General features: G+C 42.3%; 1 protein-coding gene across 7 annotated transcripts in view; it reads left to right on the top strand.

Moving 5' to 3' along the window:
* The window catches only part of LOC106821464 (glycine receptor subunit alphaZ1-like), a 169,502-nt gene that overhangs the window by 138,391 nt on the left and 5,478 nt on the right, over positions 1 to 25,633 (top strand). For 4 of the 7 annotated variants that reach the window (XM_014826285.1, XM_014826284.1, XM_014826283.1 and 1 more), the window contains 7 exons: positions 4,664 to 4,729; positions 10,893 to 10,972; positions 15,020 to 15,090; positions 19,662 to 19,888; positions 21,765 to 21,847; positions 23,655 to 23,789; positions 24,418 to 24,656. In XM_014826285.1, coding sequence (XP_014681771.1) covers positions 10,927 to 10,972; positions 15,020 to 15,090; positions 19,662 to 19,888; positions 21,765 to 21,847; positions 23,655 to 23,789; positions 24,418 to 24,656 — 801 coding nt within the window. In that variant the 5' untranslated portion in view covers positions 4,664 to 4,729; positions 10,893 to 10,926. Of the gene's footprint in view, positions 1 to 2,274; positions 2,344 to 4,663; positions 4,730 to 10,892; positions 10,973 to 15,019; positions 15,091 to 17,331; positions 17,397 to 19,661; positions 19,889 to 21,764; positions 21,848 to 23,654; positions 23,790 to 24,417; positions 24,657 to 25,633 lie in introns of those variants that run through there. The other 3 variants (XM_014826286.1, XM_014826281.1, XM_014826282.1) reach the window with 3 other exon arrangements.

Genomic DNA, 25,633 nt, shown 5'->3' with positions numbered 1-25,633 from the left:
ATAGCACTACATATGTATATTCCAAGTGGCCAAACACGCATATAATATTAGCGTATTAAGATTTCATGGAGCTGATGTTAAATATTAATGAGGCACGCGGCGTGTTTGCCACGGCGTGTGGGTGTGTATAGTTCCTATCGCTGTCAGCGTATATAAACATTATCGGGTAATCTATGTAAGGCGAGAACTAACATGAGTGACGTACGTATCATGAAGAGAATGTACGAGAGATATAGAGAAAATATGAGAATGGAGAATGTACTTTCACGTGGTAATGTACGATGGTAGGATGGTCGACTCAAATGCCGCTTATTTTGAAGAGATTCTATGGCAAAACTACTTGAGAAATTTATTAATGGCGACGTCATAACCGTGTTTGCATTCTAATAAACACGACATAAATATGAATCGAATACTGTTTCACGTAATTGTTATTTCGTACAAACGTAATATTTAAGATTCATGCTAGGATTCTTACACTAATCATGAATTCACTGTGTACCCGTCATGTAATAATTAGACGATTAACAGGTGTGCCTGCTTTGCTCTATGAATACATTCTGATACACACCATAGAACGTAAAAATGCATTCAAGCACAATCGATGCATGGATACAATGACGCACTCCCGTTTTGCGAATTTTGCATATCGCAATTACGTATTATTATGCAAATGTGGAATAGCGACGGCGCAATAGGCATACGAGTAGCCTATTGTTTCCCAAGAACACTTGACCATCTACATTTTCGAGTGTATGCAACATAGAAATCTACGGCCCACAGCTTTGACGGTCTATAGCTTTTTATTTGAGTATGACTATACTTTTATAAGTGCATGAATGTATGTGAAATTTATACTGAATATTATGAAACGATGGTCATCATGAAACCACGAATGCAGTTAACATTGCATGTCTCGTTAATGTAACTGCTGAGGTGATTATAGTTCGGTGGTTATTGGGGTTCGTGTGCAAATTGCGCCGCTGCGAACATGATATTTAACTTATTACTGCAGGTTTGTGTCGACGCAATTGTAACACACGGCATTCGCACAGTGTGTAGTGCGCCGTTGTAAAGCGGTTCCACGTTTCTGTGCTATATGTCACATATGCGTGTATTGCAAAAACAATGCAGTAGATGTAGTACTTTAGATGCACTAAGAGATGTATTTTATATGGATCAACGCATTTATTATTCGGTTAGTGCTGAAATTATGGCCCTTCTTAAAATGGTGGGGTGGAGGAAGGGGATGTAGAGTTGGAAATAACAAATATATATATATTGTAGACACGAGGTTTGCATTAATTAAATCAGTTAATCATTTTTATAACTCCGGTCCCGTCACAAGAGAAGAAGTGTAGACAGTGCCACAAAGAATAGATTTATTCAGGAAAGCTCCTGCAGTTAATAGAGATACACGTACTACGGTACACGGAGAAGTACTGAAGAATTATACACAGTGCGAGTGCAATTTACACAGCTAAAAGATACTACGTTTAGAAATATAGGAAGTTAACGCACGTACTAAAAGATAGCTCACTACGATAGAACAAATGAGAATGCAAGACAGTTATAGGTCCATAGTAGCATAGATCTATAGTGGCATGAACCTTAAGCCATTAGATAAGAAGACTTACATACTCACAGACTGGTAACAAATGCACGTCGCAGCACTGACAATGTTAGCACTCAACTCAAACTCAAAACACAACTGACTGTGCTCGCTCGACTGTCCCATATATACACGCTTAAATTAGCAGCCACGAACCCTCCCTCCAAACAAGGAAACATCCCTGGACACGAAACTTAACCAGCAGATGTCGATTTAGACTCCTATGCACACGATCGGTTTATGTGGGTAACTGACCAGGCCACCCCTTACAAGGGTGCGACGTTCGCTCGTCTATAAACGAGTCTTCCTCTATTGTGTCGACGCCTCCTCCCGGGGAGAGTCGGAACCCGAGTTCGTGCTAACTGTGTGTACAACAATCTTGCCACACCCACGCACAAACAACAACATTAGCAGCCGCCTTGCCTGAGCGAAACTGCCGTAGACTCCATTTCACACATCCCATCCGACTCGTCAATCTATCCTCGTTTACAAGAATCAATCTGCTGGCCAATAATCTTAACGGAGTTATAAAAATGATTAACTGATTTAATTAATGCAAACCTCGTGTCTACAATATATGTGTTAAAATTTGCACACATACTGACTGCATCCACCATCATCAAACGTTCGCTAATTCTAAAGTTTCATGACGCGTTATAAAGCTGCACACAGGATGACACCCAATGACATACCGCGGGTTCGTAGCATGGAACTAATTCATCTTTCTGCAAGTATGAACACTACGGAATTTGAGCGCGGGCTTTCCTGAGCAAACGCAACTTGTATTCGCTAATTAGGTTATGATTTACGACAAAGAACGCAATAATGACTAACTTATTTTACGCGTTCTCTTAAGCGCAAAATCGGTTTCGGACGATAAAACATGTACGGCCGCTAACAAAATATATTCAGACCGAGTTTCCATCAGATCGGGGTAAATGGACGAGGAGCAGGCGTCATTGGCTATATAGCTTATTTCTTCTCGCGTGATCCTGAAAGCTCGATTATGGACGAAACACGCACGCGTGAAAGCAACCTTTGCAAGCTGCGTTTATCTAAAACTTCGATACAATTGTTTCTGCTAAGCACAGACGCTGCACAGGCGCGCGCGTATATAGGAGAAAATGCGCGCGTTGGATGCACAGGTTGGTAAGGGGGCACTCATGACGTATTAATTCGTTCTCGCATTCCATCGAGCTTTCGCAGTAGTCGTCATGCAAATTAAGTAAACTTTGTGGGGTTTCGGCTTACGGGGTTTCACATTCGCTCGGGACCATAATGGCGTGGCGCGCTATAACGTCGCGCAAAAGCGGGTATTTTTCATACAGGTGCTTTTTTCTCGCCGCCGCAACTTTTCACATCCTTTCATCACAACGACGGAGCGAGGGCTTCCATTAGGCAATTTCTTTATGGACGCGGCTTATCCGACAGCGGGCTACGTCTGCAAGAACCCCACCGCCTGCGATTCCTCTAACTTAAAACTGCGTGTATGCGACTTCTAACATTTACTAGCTTTCATTTTCTGTATTCTAGCCTCTAGACATAAACCGATCTATGTTATTATTCTTGTATTACCGTCCCTTCCTACCTGGTTAGGTGGGTAGTTAGTGATCTTCACCTCGTCTTTGACTTAAACCTATAACTGTCTTGTGTCTGTCTTGTGGCATGGTCTGTGTCTCTTCCCATAAACGCTCTCATCTCTTTCATCTCGGTTAACACTGCCCGTCCCTATGTTCTCTGCGGCTTTTTTTCGTTTGCGCATTCCTGTTGGTATTTATCTAAAAGCCACCCTGTGTATCCTCTCTTGAGCCACTCTAGGCACATTAGCGAGCCACCCGATCCTGCGCATCTTGCCCACAAGTAACATGTTCTTGCGTCCCTAGTTAGGAGTTAAATATTTAATAAAATCTTCTTGAATTAATGTTATTCGTTTATGAAAAATAACGCCTATATAAACTGGTTGGAATAGAGGTAGATTGCGACCATCTAAGAGAATAAACTACCCTTAATTTTGTAGAGAAGACGTAATCGAATCGAATCGCCCGTGTGTATGGGCAGCAATACCTTTAAATTTGACGTTAATTAGTTCTGAGAAAACATGAAGAATAGTAAGAACGAATTTCAATCCATCAATTATATTTCAAATTCCCATTCAGAATCGCAAGGTATGATATAGAAAGTGTAGCAATGAAAGTGCAAAATACCAAAATACCAAACAACGGCGAGTTATACTCTCATGATGGGATCACACCATACCTGATATTTTAAACAAATGTAAAACACTAATTAGAGCTGCTAGCGTTAGATCCCGTACGTGTAATATATAGATTAGAACTCGCACGTACATATATAGATATTTTCTGGTGCTAGCCACGTGACTCAGGAGACTCATCTGCTAAATGATTTATAAGTCAAAATCTCTAACCGTGAAAACCTGGCCTTTCTCGCAACCTCGTAAGAACTGTCTCGTTCCGCCGGGCTGGAAAGCTACCTGAACAACCGAGAACGCTCTGCGATGTTTTCCATCTATGCTCACGCGCTCCTGCCGCGACTTCGCAAGACATTTCGGGCCGCTTACGTGCACCTCTGCGCCACCAATGACGCCACAACGCGCAGCTATATCAAAATTAATGTCGCGGCCTTAGGTTCTCCGTTGCTCCGAGGATATTAGAAGGAACTTGCGTGCGACGGTTAATAGAGAGAAACGAACAGGAAAGTGTCGAAACTGATCGCTGGTTAGAAATAGCAATCGCGTCAGTTTCTCGATGTCGTAGAATACAGAGGTAACTTTTCCCCGATTGGGAATTACTTCAGAATTCAATTGACAACGCGAGCAAACTCATCGCGCTTCCGCTGCCACCGCTGCATCCACTACTATCACCGCAGTACATCATTGACGAAATCACACAATTTCAGCTCTAATTAGGCTCGGTTTCTAGCAAATGATGCGGGTATTAGATATAGTGCAGGGCATTAATATTCACTATATCTGATAAATGTCGTGTGCGGATTGCCGTGTACAGTCGTTTATTCCTGGTTCATTGCTAACAGGACACCAAGCACGAATTTAGTCGCAGTTTTGAAGAATGCTACTGCAGTAGATCCACACGCCGTGCAGTAAGTGCAGCTTTTGTCAGCATGCTCGTAGCTTTTATACTATAGGTTTTATGTGAATGGTTACATTCTCTCTATTTTTACATGTGTCTCGACTACACAGGGCATTCAAGCAAATGATGATAGGCATTCTACTTCTACAGCTTATCGCAGTCAAATCGAACGAGTCAGATTGCGAGGGTGTGCGACCGACTTTAGCAGCGCTCGTAGATTAAACGTCTGGCAATATATGGATTGTTGTGAATGCTGTCCTTCTTGCTATTTTCGCGCGTCTACAATTTAGTCCACAGAATAGATCAATTAGCACACGGTGTATGCCCGGAGTAGTCGGTGTCCCCTTTCACCGTGATCTTGTAAGTAATGCGATAATTTGCCCTTGAACATTTTTTTTAATTAACCCGAATGGGTTAAGTTGTACTGATGCGAAAAAAACGTTTCGAATGATATTAGTCGCCACTATTTTGTGCACAATAGCTGTGATTAGCACTCTCAATTACTCTCGCAATTACGGGTAATGCGTGCCAAAAAACATACAGATTTTCCCACTTTCAGAAGATAATTCACGATGCGTTATCGAATTAGTCGATCGATATAAAAAATTGAAAATTGCGAAACGTCGGAGCGCAGTGAAAGCTGCGTAGCTGCTGTGAAAACTCGTAAACTTCCCACTTGCATGAGGCACGCTAAAGATGGCTGCGCCCGATGGGATACGAACGCCTTACGGGATACGTAAAAAGACAGGGCGGCAATTTGCCTCGAGGACCCAAGCATTGAATGTTAAACGGTATTTCATTGGTCACATTGTAAACATGATGAAAGCTAAGTGCTGATTCGCTGTACATAAAGTCGCAGCTCACATTTCGCATTTCGCATCTCGCATTTCGCATTTCGCATTTCGCATGAGCCTTTTGGGCTTTTGTAATTCAGCGAAGGAACTGGCAATATGAACACGGACTATCTGATGTTATTACGAACGCGACGATTAAACCAATAAAATGTGTCATATCTTTTTATGTAACGGCTAGTTGATAATCATATGCGCAAATTGAATGTGCGATCAAACATTAACGCCGCCATCTTTGGGAAACATGCATAGTATAATAAACAGGCCGCAAGGAAATGCCACGTAAGCCTATGTAGGCCCTAACGTATAAAACAATACGTTAACTTGCGGAGACACGCGTCCGTAACCATAAATTCAAAACGTTTCGGATTCTGGAAGGAACCTTTTACAGAATGAAATCACTATCGTTTCAACACGGTCTAAATACGTTTGATAATAAAATTCGATGTTGTTTCAGGCCATCTAACAACAGATATGATGAGATGATAGAATCATTGTTTTGAATTTCAATTAATTCGGTGTGAGATGTGAAGGAATAATAACTGATTAACCGCCGCTACTGGGTCGTTGACGGTAATACGCTTCATTAATTGAGCTAGCTGACGTTGGGGTAGCAAACGGGTGTGCGTAGCAACTCGGTGTAGACGATTGTGAGGGGACTCCGTGAGAATAATGATGAATCAGCACCATTAATCGATGTGCTACCTTCCGTTATATCTCGTGGATCGTGAAGTCTTCCTTTATGAATTATGACGATTTTACGTATTCGTCGTGAGCATCGTCGTAGCTCGTACACACTAACGCATTGTTAACGCCAAAAGCCCAACTAATTTATGACAGCTGCTTTGTCTGCAGCGATAGGTTATATATTCTATATACACAGTATATTTATAAGTTATTATATATATATATATATAATTTTATAAATATATATATATATATATATATAATTTTATAAATATATATATATATTTATATATAATTTATAAATAAATAAATAAATAAATAAATAAATATATATATATATATATATCCTGATATATATATATACAACTATAAGAAACCATTTTAATTTCAATATCATGATGAATTACTATTTTTTTATTAATCTGTCATCGGTCGATAATTGATTAGTTTATAATTGTTTGATTATTTTGTCTGAGCCATAATTAATCAACCTGAAGAATAAACAACCTCTTTTGATATGTGCGAATTATAAAATAACAATTCGGGAGCATTACCTAACCATTTAATATAAATTAGTGTTAACGGGTTTAATTGCGTTTTTTAACCATCTTGCGTTCTTTTTGCCATCAATCAACCTACATAACAAGCAAACCTCCTCTGCAATTTTGTGTTTAATTCTAAAATGGCAGTTCAGCCGTTTTTTGTCGAATTATTTGTTGTTAGCCATCATTAATCAAACGCGAATAACAAAGGCCTCATTTGAGTCCGCTAACGATAGAATAATAGTACGGCAGTTTTGTCTATGAACTGCTTCACTACTTTGCCTATGTAACACAGCCGTGATGATGGAGTCGCGTTGACGCGAATTCCCTGATTTTTACATTGCTAAAGTTAAATGATTCACATTTCATGCAAAAAGCTGGCACAAAATGTATACATACATAACGGTTACTTAATTTTTGCAGTAATTTAATCATCTATGTGCTGGTACTTAATAATAAGGAAAAATGTAAGTATTCTGCTTAATTCCTACGTAAGATTACTTAATTCCTAATTATGCGTGGCGATAATAATTATAGTGAGCAGTGAGTGATAGTGATTACGTCGTACGTTTAGTTACTTTTCTTCCGGCAGTCAAACTAATTACAGTTCCCTTGAACATGGGAATTTCATCTTCAACGAGAAGATAATTGCGTATCGTTATGTGAATTACTAGTTACAACGTATGTTGATATGGGATCGATCTCGTATCATGTCTCGCACCATGTCACTGATCGATATTCGATGGTATTTGGTATCGGAGCGCCTGAAAAATATTAGCTACTTAATATCAGATAATCATTATCAACTACTCGTCATAAGGTACTCAGTACCAGATATTCAGGGTCAGCAGTAAAATACGCCTGATGCATCGGTCGTCTAGCAAATGCATAAACATATCTAATATACGAACCACGAATATCGACTCGTTTATAGCTGTCAGCGCCATCTATTATTGCATACCATGATACACATTTACTACACACAAGCAGTTGTCTATTTGCACCTACGCTACCCAAATTCAATATATTGTTAAAGCTGAGCTAGTGTTTTTCTGTAAACATATTACGTGTTTACTTTTTAAGAACGTAATTTTTGTAGTAGCTCAAGCTGGATAATATCAAAAGTACATAATAGAGATCTCTATTATGTACTCTTGGTAATATCAAATGATGAATAAAAGTATGAGTTCACGCTTAATTTTTAAAGCTGTTGGAAGTTAGAAACTGTTGTAGGAGGCTTGACTAGTCTTTAGACGGCACGCATGCAAGTCAGCTATAGTTAGTGAGGGAATAGGGCAAAACGAATATATCTTTGGAGTATGTGTGTATGAGTTTTATTGTTTTATTTATCAACGGTACACCTTGAGCTGACAAGCTTTATATTACTAAGAAATTCACGGAATTTCCGCGCCACAAATTTTATTCTTGATAAATGGCTATGCTTTTAAAGTGCATGCGCCTAGTATAGAACATTAGCCGCGTTCACACGTAGCAAGAAATTCGGTATTTATCGTTCACACGAGGCAAAATGCGCGGTCCAAGAAATACGGTATCTAAACAGATCCGGTATTTGTTGAAATACGCGGCTTTCCAGACCCCGAATAATTTGCCGTGCTTGAGAAATACCGGATCTCTTAGACCGCGCATTTCCTCGTGTGAACGCTAATACCATATTAACCGCTAAATACCGCTAGAACCGCTAAATACCATATTTCTGAAGCCGCGTATTTTATAGACTGGTCCGCGCTCGACAGTTCCAGTGTAACGCGAGTGGAACTGTCGAGCGCGGACCAGTCTACGTATTTTATCGGCAGTTGGTGCGCATTGCATTGTTTATTTCGCATTGTTCGCTTGATTGTTTAAAGCAGCTCGCAGCTCGCAAATACGGCATTTCTGGAGCCGCGAATCAGCGTGTGAACGCTCGGCCGCGTATTTGCCTCAGATTCGGTATTTCGCAAATACCGTATTTCATAAATACGAGGTCTCGTGTGAACGAGGCTAATAATTGGACTATTTATTATTTCTAAACATCTATAAAATCAAATATCTAATCTAGCATGAAGCTTACATATGCAAAACAGAACAATACATTCTACTGCAGGTTATAAAACAATTAATACTTGGTGATATCTCTCATGTAGAAAGTGAATTATCGCAGTCGTGGCTTCTCTAAGCAGTTATACAAGGTACAACTAATTCAATTATCTTTGGTGATATCTGCACTTCGAATCAGAGTTATGCTTCTGTGATGTGTTTATTCGCAGCGAATACTGTTTCGCATACCGGTCTCCCTAGCGCGTGAGTTCATGTGAGTGTCCACCATCGATATCTCCAGCGCCCGCTAGCTTGCATTCATGAGCAGAAAATCTACATGTTCACATTAGACCTGCGCCAGCAGTTAATCAAAACCAGTGTCATAACGAGCAGCTGCTATCCGTATAATCGATTATTTTATTAATCATATTCAACGATTTATAAATAATTTATTACAATTTATTGAAAACGTTAATTAATATATTTCTCTTTAAGACAAAGCGAACGTAAATCGCCATCCGTCGTAATCGCACATGCTCGGTTCGCAATAATTCACGGCTTGTGGGCTAATCTACGCGTTAAAGCAATACACGATCGAGAGTATTAACTAGAAAGCCTTGCGTCAAACGAATGCGCAATATATTAGTCATTCACGGCACATTACATATACTATGGTACTGCCCGGCACATATACTATCGATAGCCATGGTTTCCTCGCATTGAACGACACACGCCTACGACGGCGGGATAAAATGCAAGCCGTCGCTATATCATTTTACCGGCGAACTTCCCAATTTTATTGCGAATTTCAACCGCAAATGTTAGCAATTTGGGTTGTGCTCGACGCTGCGTTGATCTGCCGCCGGAGCGTGTGTGAAGCCGGGTGACCGGCACTGGGGGCTAGGGGCTGTGGGCCCTGGGCGCTGGGCGCTGGGGACTGGGGACGGCCCTCAGGACCCTGGGCCACACAGCGCGTAACTACGTAATATATAGGCTATTGTGAAGGGCATACACTCGAAGGTCATTCAACGTAGTTCTCTCGGCTAAGAACTGTGAGAGTTAAGAGTGTGTGCGCTATTACAGATCCATATGTCAATGACGGTCTATACTTTGTAAAGGAGTGCGCGCGCGTCACGCGCGTGATTCTAGCGGTGTCTCATTCCAATACCGATGCCCCGTTCGCTACTGTACGTCGGTGAGGCATTAGCTCACATCGTGAAATTCGATGTTTGAGCAGTGTTGGTTTTGGCCGTGCGCCTGCAGATGAGAGAAATTTGATCGGAGTCTTAATTGTTGACAGCGATGTCTCATCATAAAATCAATGAGTGACACTAGGCGGTGGCTGCCACCGCTATTCATGCGATAACTGCGTGTGTGCGTGCATGTGTATGTGCGTGTTGTGTGTGCGCGCGTGTATTTAAACATGTGGGTGTGCGTGCGCGCGCATGTGTGTGTCTGTCTGTCTGCCTGCCTGTCTGCCTGTCTGTCTGCCTGCTTGTCTATCCGTCCGTCCGTCCGTCCGTCCGTCCGTCCGTCCGTCCGTCCGTCCGTCCGTCCGTCCGTCCGTCCGTCCGTCCGTCCGTCCGTCCGTCCGTGCCGTCGTCGTACTGTGGCGTCCGTCCGTGCCGTCAGTCCGTTCGTTCGTTCGTCGTCCGTCCGTCCGCCGTCCGTCGTACTGTCTGTCTGTCTGTCTGTCTGTCTGTCTGTCTGTCTGTCTGTCTGTCTGTCTGTCTGTCTGTCTGTCTGTCTGTCTGTCTGTCTGTCTGTCTGTCTGTCTGTCTGTCTGTCTGTCTGTCTGTCTGTCTGTTTGTCTGTCCGTTTGCGTGCCTGCCTGCCTGCCTTATGTGTCTGTGCATGCGTGAGCACTATAGTTCGTTGCGCGCTAAATAACTAGACAAAAAAACAGAAATAAGCCAAAAGAGAAACTAACTATCAGAAAAAAATGTAATGCGGGTTAGTGTAGCGAATCCAAAAGAGATTACGAACCGCGCCGGAGTTTTCACACGGTCTTCTTTCAGCGATCACATTTCTCCGTGTGACGATTGCTTCTCCATTGCAGAGTGGCAACTGGTTTTGAGCGGTTGGACCGAGTCATGGAGAACTACGACAACCGACTTTACCCTACCTACGACGAGCACGGTAATAGCGGCCGTAAGCCGTGTCCGTTACCATTCTGTCACGCCGTGTAGCGTAGCAACCGAACTGTGGGTATGGTCGTCGACTCACCGTGTAAATAGTCCTCGAATTGTTAAATCAGGCGACTCTTTTGGCATGCGTTTTTCTGATTCGCTTCTTCGCGATTTCTTTCGTCAGTATTCTGCGAATTGTAGAGTGGGAATTTTTCCACTGTGAGAAGTAACTCTCCTGTTGTTGAAAGACGGACGTAAATACGGAACCTACAGTAGATTTTGTTTAGCGCAAATGATGTGTGCCTATACACCATAGCTAATTGTAGCCCAAAATGTAGCCGATAAGTTTGTATTGTTGCATGTGAAGGCACTAGAGTACTGCTATTCTGTATATGCGCAATCGGACTATTTATGGCTGAAGTAATGCTCAGACATTTAAGATTAGACGATAATGCTCAATATGCTCTTAAACGTATAACGTTATAGTATTTAAATATGGCCGCTAAACTCTAACACAAATGCATGCTGTTGGGTGTAGTACACGGGATCTGGTGCGCGAAATTCTGTTGTTGTTGCTACGTTTCACAAAGTATACCGCTTTATGTTGTCTGCACGCAACGTAGTGCGTGAGGAAACTATATTCTACATCGGGACTGATCTAAACTGCGGTTATCGGCGGGCGTTTATCTTAAGCGACGTTGAACTGTTCAGACCGATGCACATAATAAGCTGTAGTCATAATCAGACCGCAAGACATCAGTGTGAAATAACCGGCAACGTCCCTGGATTTCCCGAACTAACATGAGATAAATAATTGTCAATCTGCACGCATGTCGCATGTTGTATGATTTCTTTGGCAGTCTGTAGTCCCGAGAACACATATGCAGAGCATGATAGATAGTCATGTCTTACACCCGTTAGATCTGTGTATGTTCCCTGCTTCGTAGAGCTAATAGATCTACACATTTGAACACTATGTTGCACGCTTGGTGTCGTGAGTGTGAATGCGCGCGCATGTTTCGTTTCAAATAAGTTGACTGTCACGTTTTGATGTTGATATGAGGTGCTTTAATCAATGATCCATTATTGGTCCAAGATCACATCCTTGATCGTACCAAGTGAAACGGATATATACTGACAACTTTGACATGCATTAACTCGCAGCCAATGATATTTCTCGGACATATAACCTTGATCATCATCAGTTTATTTCAATATACTTATTATACACGAGTAACACCCATGTGTTAATATGATGTCTTTTACTGTTCTAAATGCCCCCTATGCGGTAGATGTACGCAAATAATAGTTTCCTTTGTGAATACTTTCGTGGCAGTTAACATCAGCTCAAATAACTAGAAGCTAGAGAGGTTTTATGAACCGCTGGCCTGGTTTTAAATATATCATATGTATCCCCGATGAACATTTAGTTTCCCCGGCTGAAAGGTTTATGCTAGATTGTAAGCTCGGCTAAAACTCAATTAAAATTGCTCATTCTGCTGCGGATTAGCACATTTCAAATAGAGGCAATTGTCGTGGTGATGGCCACAGTTTATTATGCATTCCTGCTATAAAGATAGCGCTGAAAGCTATAAACCGAACAAATAGCTGCTCCACTCATTTGATATTGTCATCGATTCCACCGTCATCGTCGTATGACAGCGACGCTAAAGTAAAAATTTGCTAAACTAATGCACCGCTCGCAGAACGAAGGCGAAAGGTTATAACTGGTATTCAATACAATGTGACGCAATAGAAAGTTAACGCAATACTGCATCCGCGCTTCTATATTTAATATTGTATCGTTATATTATTTAATAATTAAATATTATTTAACTGAGTGAGACATATGACCATATAACTTACGAAAACGCAGTCAGCAGAGGAGCAAAGGTCTGAAGGTTTTTTCACAGGAACATTCATAAACTGTTCAGAATTTTAGTAGTCTAAAAAAGGAATTTTCGAAAGTAACTATTCCGACCGGCATAGAAATATGTATAAATATTATATGTAGTTTAGCTATGCTAATTACGCAATGAAACTCCGTGCGAATGTTCTGTAAGATATGATGTCACTATTTGGCAGACGTGTTCGACCTTTGTGTTCAGGTAAATCGCCAGCGATCATTACGGGTCGAATTGTCGTGTATCTGGTATGTGAATGTTCGAAATAAATGTGTCGAATTGTCGGTGAAAAAGACGTGGCGCAACTTACCCAAATATTTCGGACGTGGTTTCGGTGACGAATGCTTAGGTCCGCGATATTAACGGATACGTAAGCGTGTCGAATTGACGCATACCATATATATATATATAGTATATCACAATCAACATATAGCATATAGCATCTTTCAAAACAGTTCGCACAATATTGAGGTGTATTTATCTTGGCGCACGTCACGCAAAATGGCGTGCGAATTCCTTGCAAACACAAGTGACGCATTCATCGGAATGTGTCGACCTTGATATGTCACGACATTGCGTAAGTTAGCGGGTTACGCGCGCAGTGTGGGTTGACAGGTAGGGATCACACTATCGGATTTGCTTCATTGTAAACCCGAAGGTCGCGAGTGGAATGTAGGACGTAAATGTTTCGCTCTCGTATTCTGGCGAGGAACGGATAGGTAAGCGCGGTGGGTGGTTTATGTGTTCCGCTACACGAAGGACATTAGCGTATCGTGTGCCACAAGCAAAAAGGCGTCCGTGTTTTAAATGCAAGCTTTCCTGCAATATTGATCGATAGCACAAGATGTGTTCGCGTGATGTGATTTAGCGTGGTACTTTTGTTACGTTCGTTGTGCCATATATAATATACGTGTGGAAGATTTAGTGCATGTGCATGCTCGTACATTGATGTCAAAACCTGCATCTGTGCGCATGTGTAACATGGCGTCTTTGTAAAGGTTTCGCTTCGTTAAGATAGGATATACGTAAAGCGACGCGCATTATCGAGTCACTGCTTAGTTACATTAAAACATGTCCTGCGTTTAAGTTCTTGCGTGCACGAACCAGAATCCCACACTCGTTCCCATAATTTACAATCTAAAGGGTTTAAACCCTTGGGTTCAAACAATCAATACCATTTCTGATAACAATGAAAACGAGATGCTTGTGTCAGGACTGCGTGTTTCGAGCAGTCACATACGAATACCAGTATTCGATATTAAGAGATAAGTGCAACGTTTGAGCTTTACCGCGATTTTATACAGAACGTTATGTAATAAGAGATGTTACATCAACTGATATTGCGTTACCTACACATATATATACATGTGGGCATGACTCTTTTTAGCCTGTAAACCGCGTGTCATTTGATCGCTCAATTCGCACCACCTGGTGACAATACTTAAACAGTAAAGTCGCCAAAATTCTATGTGGTATTCGCGCATATTCACTTACATGGGAAGCAGCTGTCTCTCCGCAAACATTCTAATACTTGCGCTGGCATTGTGTACGGCGTAGGGGTAGTGTAAGGAATTAGGGGAATCGACTGGTAGGAAAACTCGATAGATCCCATAAATAGAGTACATACAGCATTACTATACCTAAGAATGCATTCAAATAATTATCTTATGTGTAAGCTGCCCTTATTATGATTGACGCCTCGGTGATCGGCGGGCGCCCTCTCGTGATTCTTCATTGTGCTGCCGTCTTCTTAAAGATCAGCAAAAGGCGTGATACTCACTGGGCGTCATTTCTCAGGCGAATAATTATTATTTTCATTTGGTGCAGGCCCTACAACAAGAGTCAGCGAGATCTGATCCATGTGCACATGTACATGTTTCCTCCCTCTCCGGCGGGAGATCGCTATGCCAGCGATATACTGCATGATACCTATATTACTATAGATGTTACGCTTCAGCACCGTGTAAAAGCTCGTATAGACGACCGGTGTCTTCCTCAAATTATTTGTTGATGTTGTTGTTATTATGATTGCGTGTTGTCGGATAATGCATGCGCGCGTATAGGTTGCGCGTGTACTAGTGGTATACGTGTGTCGTAGGTTATAGAATCTGTGCAGCTGTGCAAGACTGTGATACCCGTCTCTCCCGTTGCAGATGGCGCGCCCACCTTCGTAAATTGCTCGTTACACATCCTCAGTTTCAGCTCGATAAGTGCATCGTCGATGGTAGGTGCAACCCGTGGCGTCTCAGACGAAATAGCGGTACTTCACACTGTCATTATACTCACCACGTCGCTCGTACCTGGTTTGCTCGTTGCTGCCGCCACCCACTACCCCGACCATCAACCGCCCCCTCACACACATCCCGTCAGTCCGTGTGCTAGTACGATTTTACAAGAAGTTATAGCGGGTCTCCACTCGTTGTGTTCCGACAAATACGAGCCAACTACGATTAATACGTTCCGATTTCTCACGGCCGCAACGTGAATGCGAAAAAATAATTCGCAGGACTAACAATAATGGTGATGTTTATGATGATGCTAATAATAATAATAATAATAATAATAATAATAATAATAATAATAATAATATAACAACAAGAAAAACTATAACTCGATCGATGAGGAGGAGGACAGAATAAAAAGAAGCCGAACGACTAAGATAACGATAATAATAGCTATAGAAATAGCAACAACAATAGCAATAACAATATTAATAATTGTACTGCCTGCGTGGAGTGGAACCGATACGATGCATTCAGATGAAAGCATACATGTTTCGCGAGAGGAGCGGCGTGCCGTGTGCAAGATTTACGGCAAATTGCCGTCGTTAGTGTTTCACGGAAAATTGCTTCCCAACACTACGGTATTATGATTGCCATTAAACATTCCTAATGTCATTCCCATGACGCTTTAATAACATTTAGCGAATGTACACGCTAATGCGACTATCGGATTATAGCCATCCAAGGTCTTTATATAATAATCAATATCATGCCGCATTCACTCGGAGTTTTTTATTCAGTCCCTATCTGATCGGGCAGTTATTTTTTATAGATGGGAGCCCATATTAACGTTCGCGGTCGTTATTGCGTAAGGAAGATCATTGCGATTTTAGATGATGCTTCAAGCTGCCTAGGTCACAAGTTATCTAATCGTTTTTGGCAAATTACACGTTTTTGTTGCGCATTTAAGCGTCAAATATAGGTAATCATTATGAAAACTCATTTAGATCATCAAAAACACCAGATAGAAATTGCCTGGGGCAGTTAAAAATATTAAAATATATTTAAGCCTTGGATAGTTTCACTCTTTTTATATGAAAATAGCTGACGGTCGTTAAATTCGCCACTGCACATGTCGCGAGTAAACTGGTAGATAAACGAAAACATTTCCAATAGCTGCATCATTTTAATTCCGTACATAACAGAAATGGACGTTTTAATTACAAAAAGCAACACGTTTTAAAGAACACTGCGCCCATTTATAGGTTACCACTAATTAAAAAAAAATAGCGCGGCTTCTAGTCATTTACTAAGTGGTAAGTAGGCGATAAGAGACAAACTCATGAACGCACAGTAACCATTTCAAGGACGGCCTTTAAAATTACATTTATCGTCGATCCCAAGAGCGTACATCTAGCTTAAGTTCCTCTAGCGTATACTTGTTTTGTAAAGTACTTACGTGCTTCACGCGCGATTATAAAGACACTATAGCTGTCACTGAAAGAAAGGATAAAAAAATATGCTTAGAGATTCCTGCCGTCCTCCCGTTTAATCCTATAACATGGAAGCTTAACAAATTCGTTGGAAACACCGGTAGCGCGTCAGTAAACCATCTTAATTGAATTTTGCGGTAATTTAATCGAATTATTCTTAATTGCGACAGTTAAAGCAGATTGTTTAGCAGCTGAATCACGTGATGCACTAGAAGGCGTAGCCTACACGCAGGGCAACTTGTGTCTTCACTTCAGTTCTCTCTCTCCCACACTCACACACACACACACACGCACGCACACACACACACACGCACGCACGCACGCACGCACGCACGCACGCACGCAAGCACACACACACACACACACACACACACACACACTGTTAAAGATGGGCAAGAGTCGTGATTTTGGCGGAACGAGAGTGGTTTGCCGTGACAGCTCCTTGGGCGTCCACTGCAAACTTCAGTTTTTGCTTGTAGAAATCTATTCACGCATCTCCTTATTTGCTTTCAGTCTCTACACGTTTGCATTTGTTAACACTCACTAACTACTCTGTTACGATGCGTTATAGGTGCACGTGCTCATTGCTGAACTCATGTGCTACCATCTCACAACTCATCAGTATAGGACAATTAATACGTTAGTTTTAGCTTTCAGCAATTCACGAAGTATCATGAAATGTTCACTCTTGCTCTGTCTCTTTCTCTCGCGAATTATTTTGTATTTATTTTACCTGAATTTCTTTTTCAGAGGTAACAATCGTCACAGTCAGTTTTCACATACTTAGCGTATCATCGATCGGAGCTGAAACCATGGTAAATGGCGTAGGCTCCTCTCACTCCCCCCCCCCTCTCTTGCTCTATCGCTTTTTCTCCACCTCTCTCCATCTCTCGTAATCTTGTTCTCGTCCTCCCTACCCTTTTCTCTCTCTTCTCCCCCCTCTCTCTCTCTTTATCTCTCTCTCTCTCTCTCTTTCTCTCCCTTTCGCAGTCTCTCTCGCTCTCTGTGTCTCTTGTTTTTTTCTTTTTCTCTCTTATTCTTTCTCTCGTTCTTCTTATCCGTATCTGTTTTCTTCAATTTACCTTTCGCTCTCACTTTGTCTTGCCCTCGCATTCGCTCGTTTGCTATTTCTCTCTTTCTCTCGTTACAGTCGGATAGCTCTAGCGAGCCTCTTCGTTTAACCGGAAAATTACTTATCAATAGTGTCCGATGAAACGGCTTTATTATGGTATATTTCGTGTCGTTAACTGTGAAATCTTAAAGACGTTTTTAAGTGCCAGAGGCCGCAGCAACTACAAATTCGATGTAAGCGCTCGCTCAACAGCTTATAACAACCAGATCATGAAGCTTCTACTTATATATATCCACAACCTAATAAAAATAACCTTGGTCGAAATTCAGTCCTCTGGTTTTTACTCGGAGTCGCAATTCCCAGACGGCAAAATGATGGGGTGTTTTTACGAAGCCGATGCAGGCAGGTGTCTCCTGAATGATCCGAAGTATTATAGATATAGAAGAAACGGTTCGTTGCCTATTCGCGCTCCGTATATAATCATGGTCGCAGTGCTCACAGCTGTCTGCGTACGGTGATCAAAGGCTGCCGATAGCTGACGAGACATCACACGCGTCAATCACTCGTGACGGAGAAAAGTTTTTGATGTTATATATGCAACCTGCGCTTCTCAGTGTATGTAGAGTGTAGAGTGTAGAGTGTAGTTCATCTTCTGCGCGAGCTTTCCTAAGAGACGCACGAGCTGGAATGTCCAAACATGCTTATTGGCATCGATCGGATTCGAATTCGGAAAGGGACACTATCTCCGCGTTCTTAGAGATATCACTCATGCATTCAGGTTTCAGCATAGCGCGGTGTGCGTTCACCTTCCCTTCCTATTCCGCCTCCTCGGTCTTCTCGCCTTCTTCTTTCCCTCCACCTCCACCTCGTTCTCTGGTTTCCTCCCAAGAGCGGAGCAAGTATCATGCTATTCATGCATGTACCTCGCGCTTGCTTCTCATCAGCATATATATATATATGTATATAATTATATATATAGCAAATGGTCGGTGAATCAAATGCTTAATCATCGCGCTCAGAACTCGTTATGGCAATGTGCATATAATTGCTAATTAATTATTAGGAATAAAAAATATTTGATTTTCTTCTAAAAATTAACTAAATGTGCTATTGTTTTCCGTTTCGTTAAAGAGTCGTTTTTTTCTCTGCGCATTACTCTGTTTGATAAAATGAACGCAAGTTACCCCCCCCTCCCAAACACACACATACACACACAAACACACACACACACACACACATACACACACATACACATACACGCAGTCTCTACTTAGCTGCTATCTCGCATGGTCTAACATCACTGCAGCGCTCATTCCTGGCTAAAAACGTTGATTTAAGATTTCGCATAATATATACTCACAATTAAGATCGTTGTTTGTCGTTTCATTTCATTCCGTGCGTTTCATGTCGTGACACCACCATACTATCCCGTTTGATTGCAGCATAATCGTGTGTTGTCAGTGATAACAGACGTGTTCGGTTCGTCGCTGCATCGTAAATCACTTTTTTTCTCAGTAGCGTTCATCGCTAGCTCAGCGTAAGCGTCCTGAGCTAAGTATGCAAACGCGATATCCAATATGATATTCCCTATGCGACCGTAGACGCAATTAGGGCTCCTTTCTTAAAAGTAATTTACGATGCAGTATATCTCTAGACTCTTGACGAAACCGTGTTGCCCTTATCTAATTTAGCCTTCGGTGTTCAGATGACGCTTTATAAGCGCGATCACTTCTCGGTAAAAACGCGCTCATTTGAATAATAACATAAACGAAATATTTATTTATAATCTCACGACGAATTTTTGCATCCTTTCGATGCTCGGGATTTCACAGAATGTATTCGTCTCGGGATAAGTGCAGTAATGAACTATAGCAGAACCTTCTAGAATCGATGCTTCATTCGCATATTTCCCTCTCCCGTACCCCCCCCCCCTGGAGGGAGTAGAGATGGGCGGTAAGTGTGCGACCGCGGCGCGGCGTCTAACACATGCGTTGCTTTCTATTGTCAGGACTACACGATTGATATCTATTTGCGCCAGGAGTGGCGCGACGAGCGGCTCCGACACTACAACGAGCGAGGCGAGCTCTACATTAACGACCAAACATTCCGCGATCGTCTCTGGAAGCCCGACCTGTTCTTCACGAACCTTAAGAAGGGACATTTTCAGGACATAACGGTCCCGAATTTCTACCTGCGCATAAAGCCCAAAACGGGAGACATCATTTATAGCTCGAGGTAACTATGTAATGTACCGGGTATGTATTGGGGAATGTTGTGTATTCGGTTTTGTGAGAGACTTGTAAGGGTTGTGATTGCAAAGAGTGTGACTTGTGGGGGTTATGACTTGGATTTGTAAAGATTGTATAAAGATTGTAATGTGTAAAATGTCTTGCGTGTTAAAGTTGTGACTGGCGACAGTTCAGGCCTGTAAACATTGTACCTTATCCGTAAAACATTAGTTGTAACGTTTCTGAATTGTAAGAGTTCTAATTGCAAAGTGTATGACATGTAATAGCTCGTAAACGCTCAAATTTGTGAACGATCGGGCGGCGTCCTGAAACTTTATCACACTCATTTCCAATGATGGAATACCTTCAGTTTTCAATCTTATATCGCTGCGCGGCTGTGTTTTGCGGTGTTGTTACTGTAAATAGGCTCACTGCTTTCTTCATCGCTCGCACAGCGATGCGTCTTTCAGAAGCCTTCCAGCGCGTATCCGCATCGCCCCGTGTTAGTCGAAGACGACGTTAATGTGACGCTAAAGCGCGGAAGCGTGCTTTCCAGCGGCCGGTGGTTTTAGACGCACAAATGCGCATTACTTCCGTGACGGTTGGTTGTCGTATGCTCGCGTGCTCACCCCAGCTCATTAGCCCTGCCCAAAAGATTTCGAATGCGTGCCAGGCATCGGCTCTTCAAGCTGTCATGAATCTACTTTGAGCATGAATTGTAATTCGAGGTGGCATCCTAAAACTTTACCTATAGGCACCGAGACACAATTTCGCTCGCACAAGAAAAGAATTCATCTTCGATAAAAGACCGACATGCTGAATTTGAATAGGTGGAGAGAGACGTGATCTAATATCCCTGTGCGGGCGATCTAATGAGAACACTTTAAATGCAGTGCGGCCATATCATTTGCTTTTATCCCACCGCCCATCGTTACAGTCCGCGTTTATAGCCAGGCTACATTTTCTCGCCAATCAAACGATGTCAAGATCTACGTACTATGATTGTCTGTAACACCGGAGGACACGCCGGAGAGTATTACGTATCTCCTGCATGCGACGACTTTTAAGAAGAGATGTCAATGCAAGCATCGGAGATGTTGAATTGTCGCGTAGATGCATGCAACAACTTCGACGAAGGATGAATGCCAAACAGCTCTGTCTTACCTATAGAAGCTGTTACTGCAGATGAGTAATTACACGTACTACGCATGCTCAGAGCAATCGACACCTAGCAGAAGCGGACAGAACTCGAGGAAAAATTTCGTGTAAATTGCGCCGTGTCTTTATCCGAGTATAACGTGACGTGCCGTGTAGTTAGCGTTCAATAGGCGATAAGACTATCACAGGAAACACGCAAATCTTGAAACAACAATTTGAAACAGCGGTGCTACATAATGCATGAGCTTCTAAGTCGTCGTCATTGTAGTCGTCGTCGTGACCGAGTACCCAACTCACTACGTTTTAGGCATATGGACCATTCACATGGGCAGCACTAGTCGGTTACTTGTAGCGCAACAGCATTGCTGTTTGGCGCAATTTTACCTCGTTTTAAATCTTCTGGTTACAAGTATTTTGCATTCATGACGGTCATGAACGAGGCAACGTTTTTACTACGTATACACGTGTAAGAATGAAAACACCTGAGGGAAATGCCTTTGAATATATCAAAAGTGAATATATAATTGCACGCGTGCGTGCGTACGTACGTATGCGTGCGCGCGCGTACGTAGGCACGTGGGCACGTGGGCACGTGTTTGTTGCGTGCTGTAGGCCTACGTTGTTCTTATGATTCGACCAATATTAATTGCTGAGATGTACGTCCACAATTTTACATCCACAAATGTACATCCACAATTTTAGATCATGTACTTTGACATTTACAGGCTATCGCTGACGCTATCTTGCTCTATGCAGTTATACAGTTATCCAATGGACATCCAGAATTGTTCAATGGACATGGAAAGTTGTAAGTTATTTTTGAAATGATTCGTCATGATTCTTACTTACCACGTACGCTTACGCGCGAATATTCAGATCGCACGACACGCCTCTCACTACATGTATGAATAGCACAATATTTTTGTTGCGTCTGCTGAATTAGACATTACGATGTGTATAGGAGTTTACAAGTGATGCTTTGCTGACTTGCGCCGATCTCCAGCACCCCGACCCTAGCAGTTGGAATACAGACATTGCATGTCCCTCTTACTAAAGCTGAAAACTGCATTGTTCCCGACTATATCTATTGCCAGCCATGATGCATACATTTTAAATAGCACGCAACTAAATATAACTACGTATTACTGTTTTACATGGTCAAACCTATTAAGCCATATCAAAAAGTCCCCGCCGCCATATTGAGATCAGATAATAAGGGGTATAAGTTACCTATATATAACATGGTTAGGATAGGACTAGTCTAGGTTTTGATCTATAATTCTCTTCAATAACACCGTACCTCAATTCACAGGTGCGTTTCTGTTTACAGATACATTTACAAATATGATTGTGGTAATTTGGGATATTTTGCAATGTTTGTGTTAATGCAAAAACTAAAAACGCACGAGTGTTTACATTAATCATGTACTTTCCTAAGCGCGCCTCGGCTATACCCCCTTTCATTATGACCTAAATAGCACAGCTGGACTTTCCGATATCACTTATATCAGGAGTAGATAATAGGGAAGGAGTGTGACTTCAATAAACAAAGGAAATTCGTCATTTACTAGCCTTATAATACCTCTACGATTTACTACGCGTAACTCATCCAACTTGAGCTCAAATCGTACACAGTACATTCGCCTATAGCATCGTGCGAAATCGTTTCCTCGTATACACCCGCAATCCGGAGATACAGACTAAAACGTACGACACGATTTTCCATTCTGTTGCCAGCAAACTCGATGCGTTCAGCGCCGAATTTGAAACAAAAGGCAGCTACTAACCACAGCTTGCTCTCTCGGCCAAGCGGTGTGGCTCGCAGGGAGATTGCAGCTGGAGCTGCTGCTGATTGCGGTGAACGTGCGTGCGTGCGTGGGAGGGCATACCAGCTGTATACCGGTACGCCGATATGCCGGTATGCCGATATGCCTGTATGCCGGTATGTAGCTGTATGCCAGGTGAAAGGTTATCGCGCGGAGTGTTGCGTCGATGTCCAATCTCCCTCGAGCCACACCACAGCCACACCGCCTGGCCGAGAGAGCAAGCTGTGGTTAGTAGCTGCCTTTTGTTTCAAATTCGGCGCTGAACGCATCGAGTTTGCTGACAACAGAATGGAAAATCGTGTCGTACGTTTTAGTCTGTATCTCCGGATTGCGGGTGTATACGAGGAAACGATTTCGCACGATGCTAAGCGAATGTACTGTGTACGATTTGAGCTTAAGTTGGATGAGTTACGCGTAGTAAATCGTAGGTATTATAAGGCGAGTAAATGACGAATTTCCCTTGTTTATTGAAGTCACACTCCTTCCCTATTATCTACTCTTGCTTATATCTCACTACACCACAACTAGATATGCATCGCAACGTCGCCCTAGCTAGCGGCAATTCACGTCACACGACGATAAGATTCCGCGCGTAATATAACAGGTGAGTATAGCAAATGACCATAAATAAACGAGCACATCCATGATGTCACGATGAGTGACGTACAGGTAAAAAAAAATTATAATTAAGTGCACAGGTGTCGCTCGTTGCTCGCGTCACTCGTCTCCCTCGTTTTCTTATCGCGATGTTTACATTATGCGAGCTTCGCTTCTCGTTTCGACTCGCAGACACGTTCACGACAGAGCAACTTAAGTTCGCGTGGAAGAGCGAGAAGGCCATACAGCTGATAGACAACCTGGTGATGCCACAGTTTAACCTGGACGACACCTATTCTTACGACTGCACATCAAATCTGTCCACGGGTAGGTGACAGCGGCTTACCAACGCCAATCATTGATATGTGAAATCCTTCCATGCAGGCACGCGTTGCGCTCGTTGCGTTGACACACGCCGCCGCGGAGTCTTCTAATTGCCTCATAATATACGCGACAACTTTCGTTTTTGACGCTATGTAGGTTGTCACGCGAGTTACGCCGCGATCGAGTTTCGTATCAGTGTCCTAATTTAAAGTTGTCGTCGGAGCGGAGAGCCGCGGCCTTCAGCAGCGGCGCCGCAAAGCTCAGCTTACGCGGAGCAATATTTCCCGATGCGCGTGGCGTTTTGTGGTTGCGGAGATTTATTACTCAATCATGATGTTAAAATGTGCTTTACTTGTAGAAATTACGGTGCGGCCGTGATTTACGATACACATATATATATGCACGATTTAGTGTTAGTAATGGGTCGAATTATATATCATTGTAGTACATAAAACTAACATGAACCGACAATGATCAAATCACAGTTTGTTTCACTTAAGTTCGCCCGAGAACGCATCCACACTCGCGATCATAGCCACACACGCAACCAAACGTGTGCGCGCACAGCTACGCATGCACGCACACTAGTAACCACGCGTACATCCGGCTCCGCATTTATACGTATTTACAGGAGAGTTTCCGTGTCTACGCGCCGTATTCATCTTGCGCAGGCAGTTCGGCTACCACCTGATCCAGAGCTACCTACCCACAGTGCTCATCGTCTTCATGTCGTGGGTCTCCTTCTGGCTGGACGTGGACGCTATTCCGGCCCGCGTTACCCTGGGAGTGACCACACTGCTGACGATGACTACGCTAGCCGGGGGAGTCCGGGTTTCTCTGCCGCCAGTGTCTTACATCAAAGCTATAGACGTACGTAGGGCGTCGCCGTCTGAACCGCCAATACTATCTCTAAAGAGAAAATTAAAGTCAAACCATTTACGGTTACGGTAATCAGAGCCATAGACCTACTCAGTGTGTTTACCGACAACACTATTTCTCTAGTAAATAACACATAAATATGAAAACAAAACAAAAAAAACAATATAAGCAAGTCGTACGAATGATAATAACGTCAAGCAGAGCCATAGATATACATAGTGCCCTAGCATATACCGTCAATATCAGCTTTCGAACAAAATCAAAGTCAAACGATTGATGGTGGCGGTTATTAAAGGTATCCTGGTTATAGACATACGTATAATGCATTACCTTATACTGCCAATACCTCTTGTCTGCTATAATGACTGGGCAAAAGATTGCAGTATTTACATTTATGCACATTATTTATTATTACGTTCGCTCTGAATCGCGGATTAGTTGCTCGTAGAATTTACTCGGCATGAAAATATCGTTATAGAATGTCAATATTAGTGAATCTATTGGAGCTCATTTGAATTGATATGGTGAGAATCTGTGCTTTTATGACTGCGGATTTTATTTAGCATCTATTCGATCGACACGTTAGCAGTGCGATGGAGACGTGTTAGGAAGCGTTGTCACCGACTGAGAATTATTCAGGAGGCGTCAACATTCGTGGTCGATGCGAATATTAATCGCCACTGCGTTCTCTGTCGTCTGCTAGTCTCCAACTTATTAATTCAGCGCCCATTTTCATTTTGCATGTTAGAGTTTTATCGATATTCTTATCGTTCTTGTTACGCGCCATTAAGCATTTATTGAGGATGTCATTAGTAGCCACCGTGGATGGTTTATTTATCGATTACTTCTTTATCACCTTCTTTATCACCGCGATTTCAGGAAAGACTATATATATATATATATATATATATATATATATATATATATATATATACGTAGTACATACGACGAGACACGAAGGTAGGAAG

This window comes from Priapulus caudatus, unplaced genomic scaffold (genome assembly GCF_000485595.1).
Source record: "Priapulus caudatus unplaced genomic scaffold, Priapulus_caudatus-5.0.1 Scaffold74, whole genome shotgun sequence".
Taxonomy (NCBI): domain Eukaryota; kingdom Metazoa; phylum Priapulida; class Priapulimorpha; order Priapulimorphida; family Priapulidae; genus Priapulus; species Priapulus caudatus.
The sequence above is the reverse complement of the archived record's forward strand: the minus strand, read 5'-3'. Positions and strand labels throughout refer to the sequence as shown.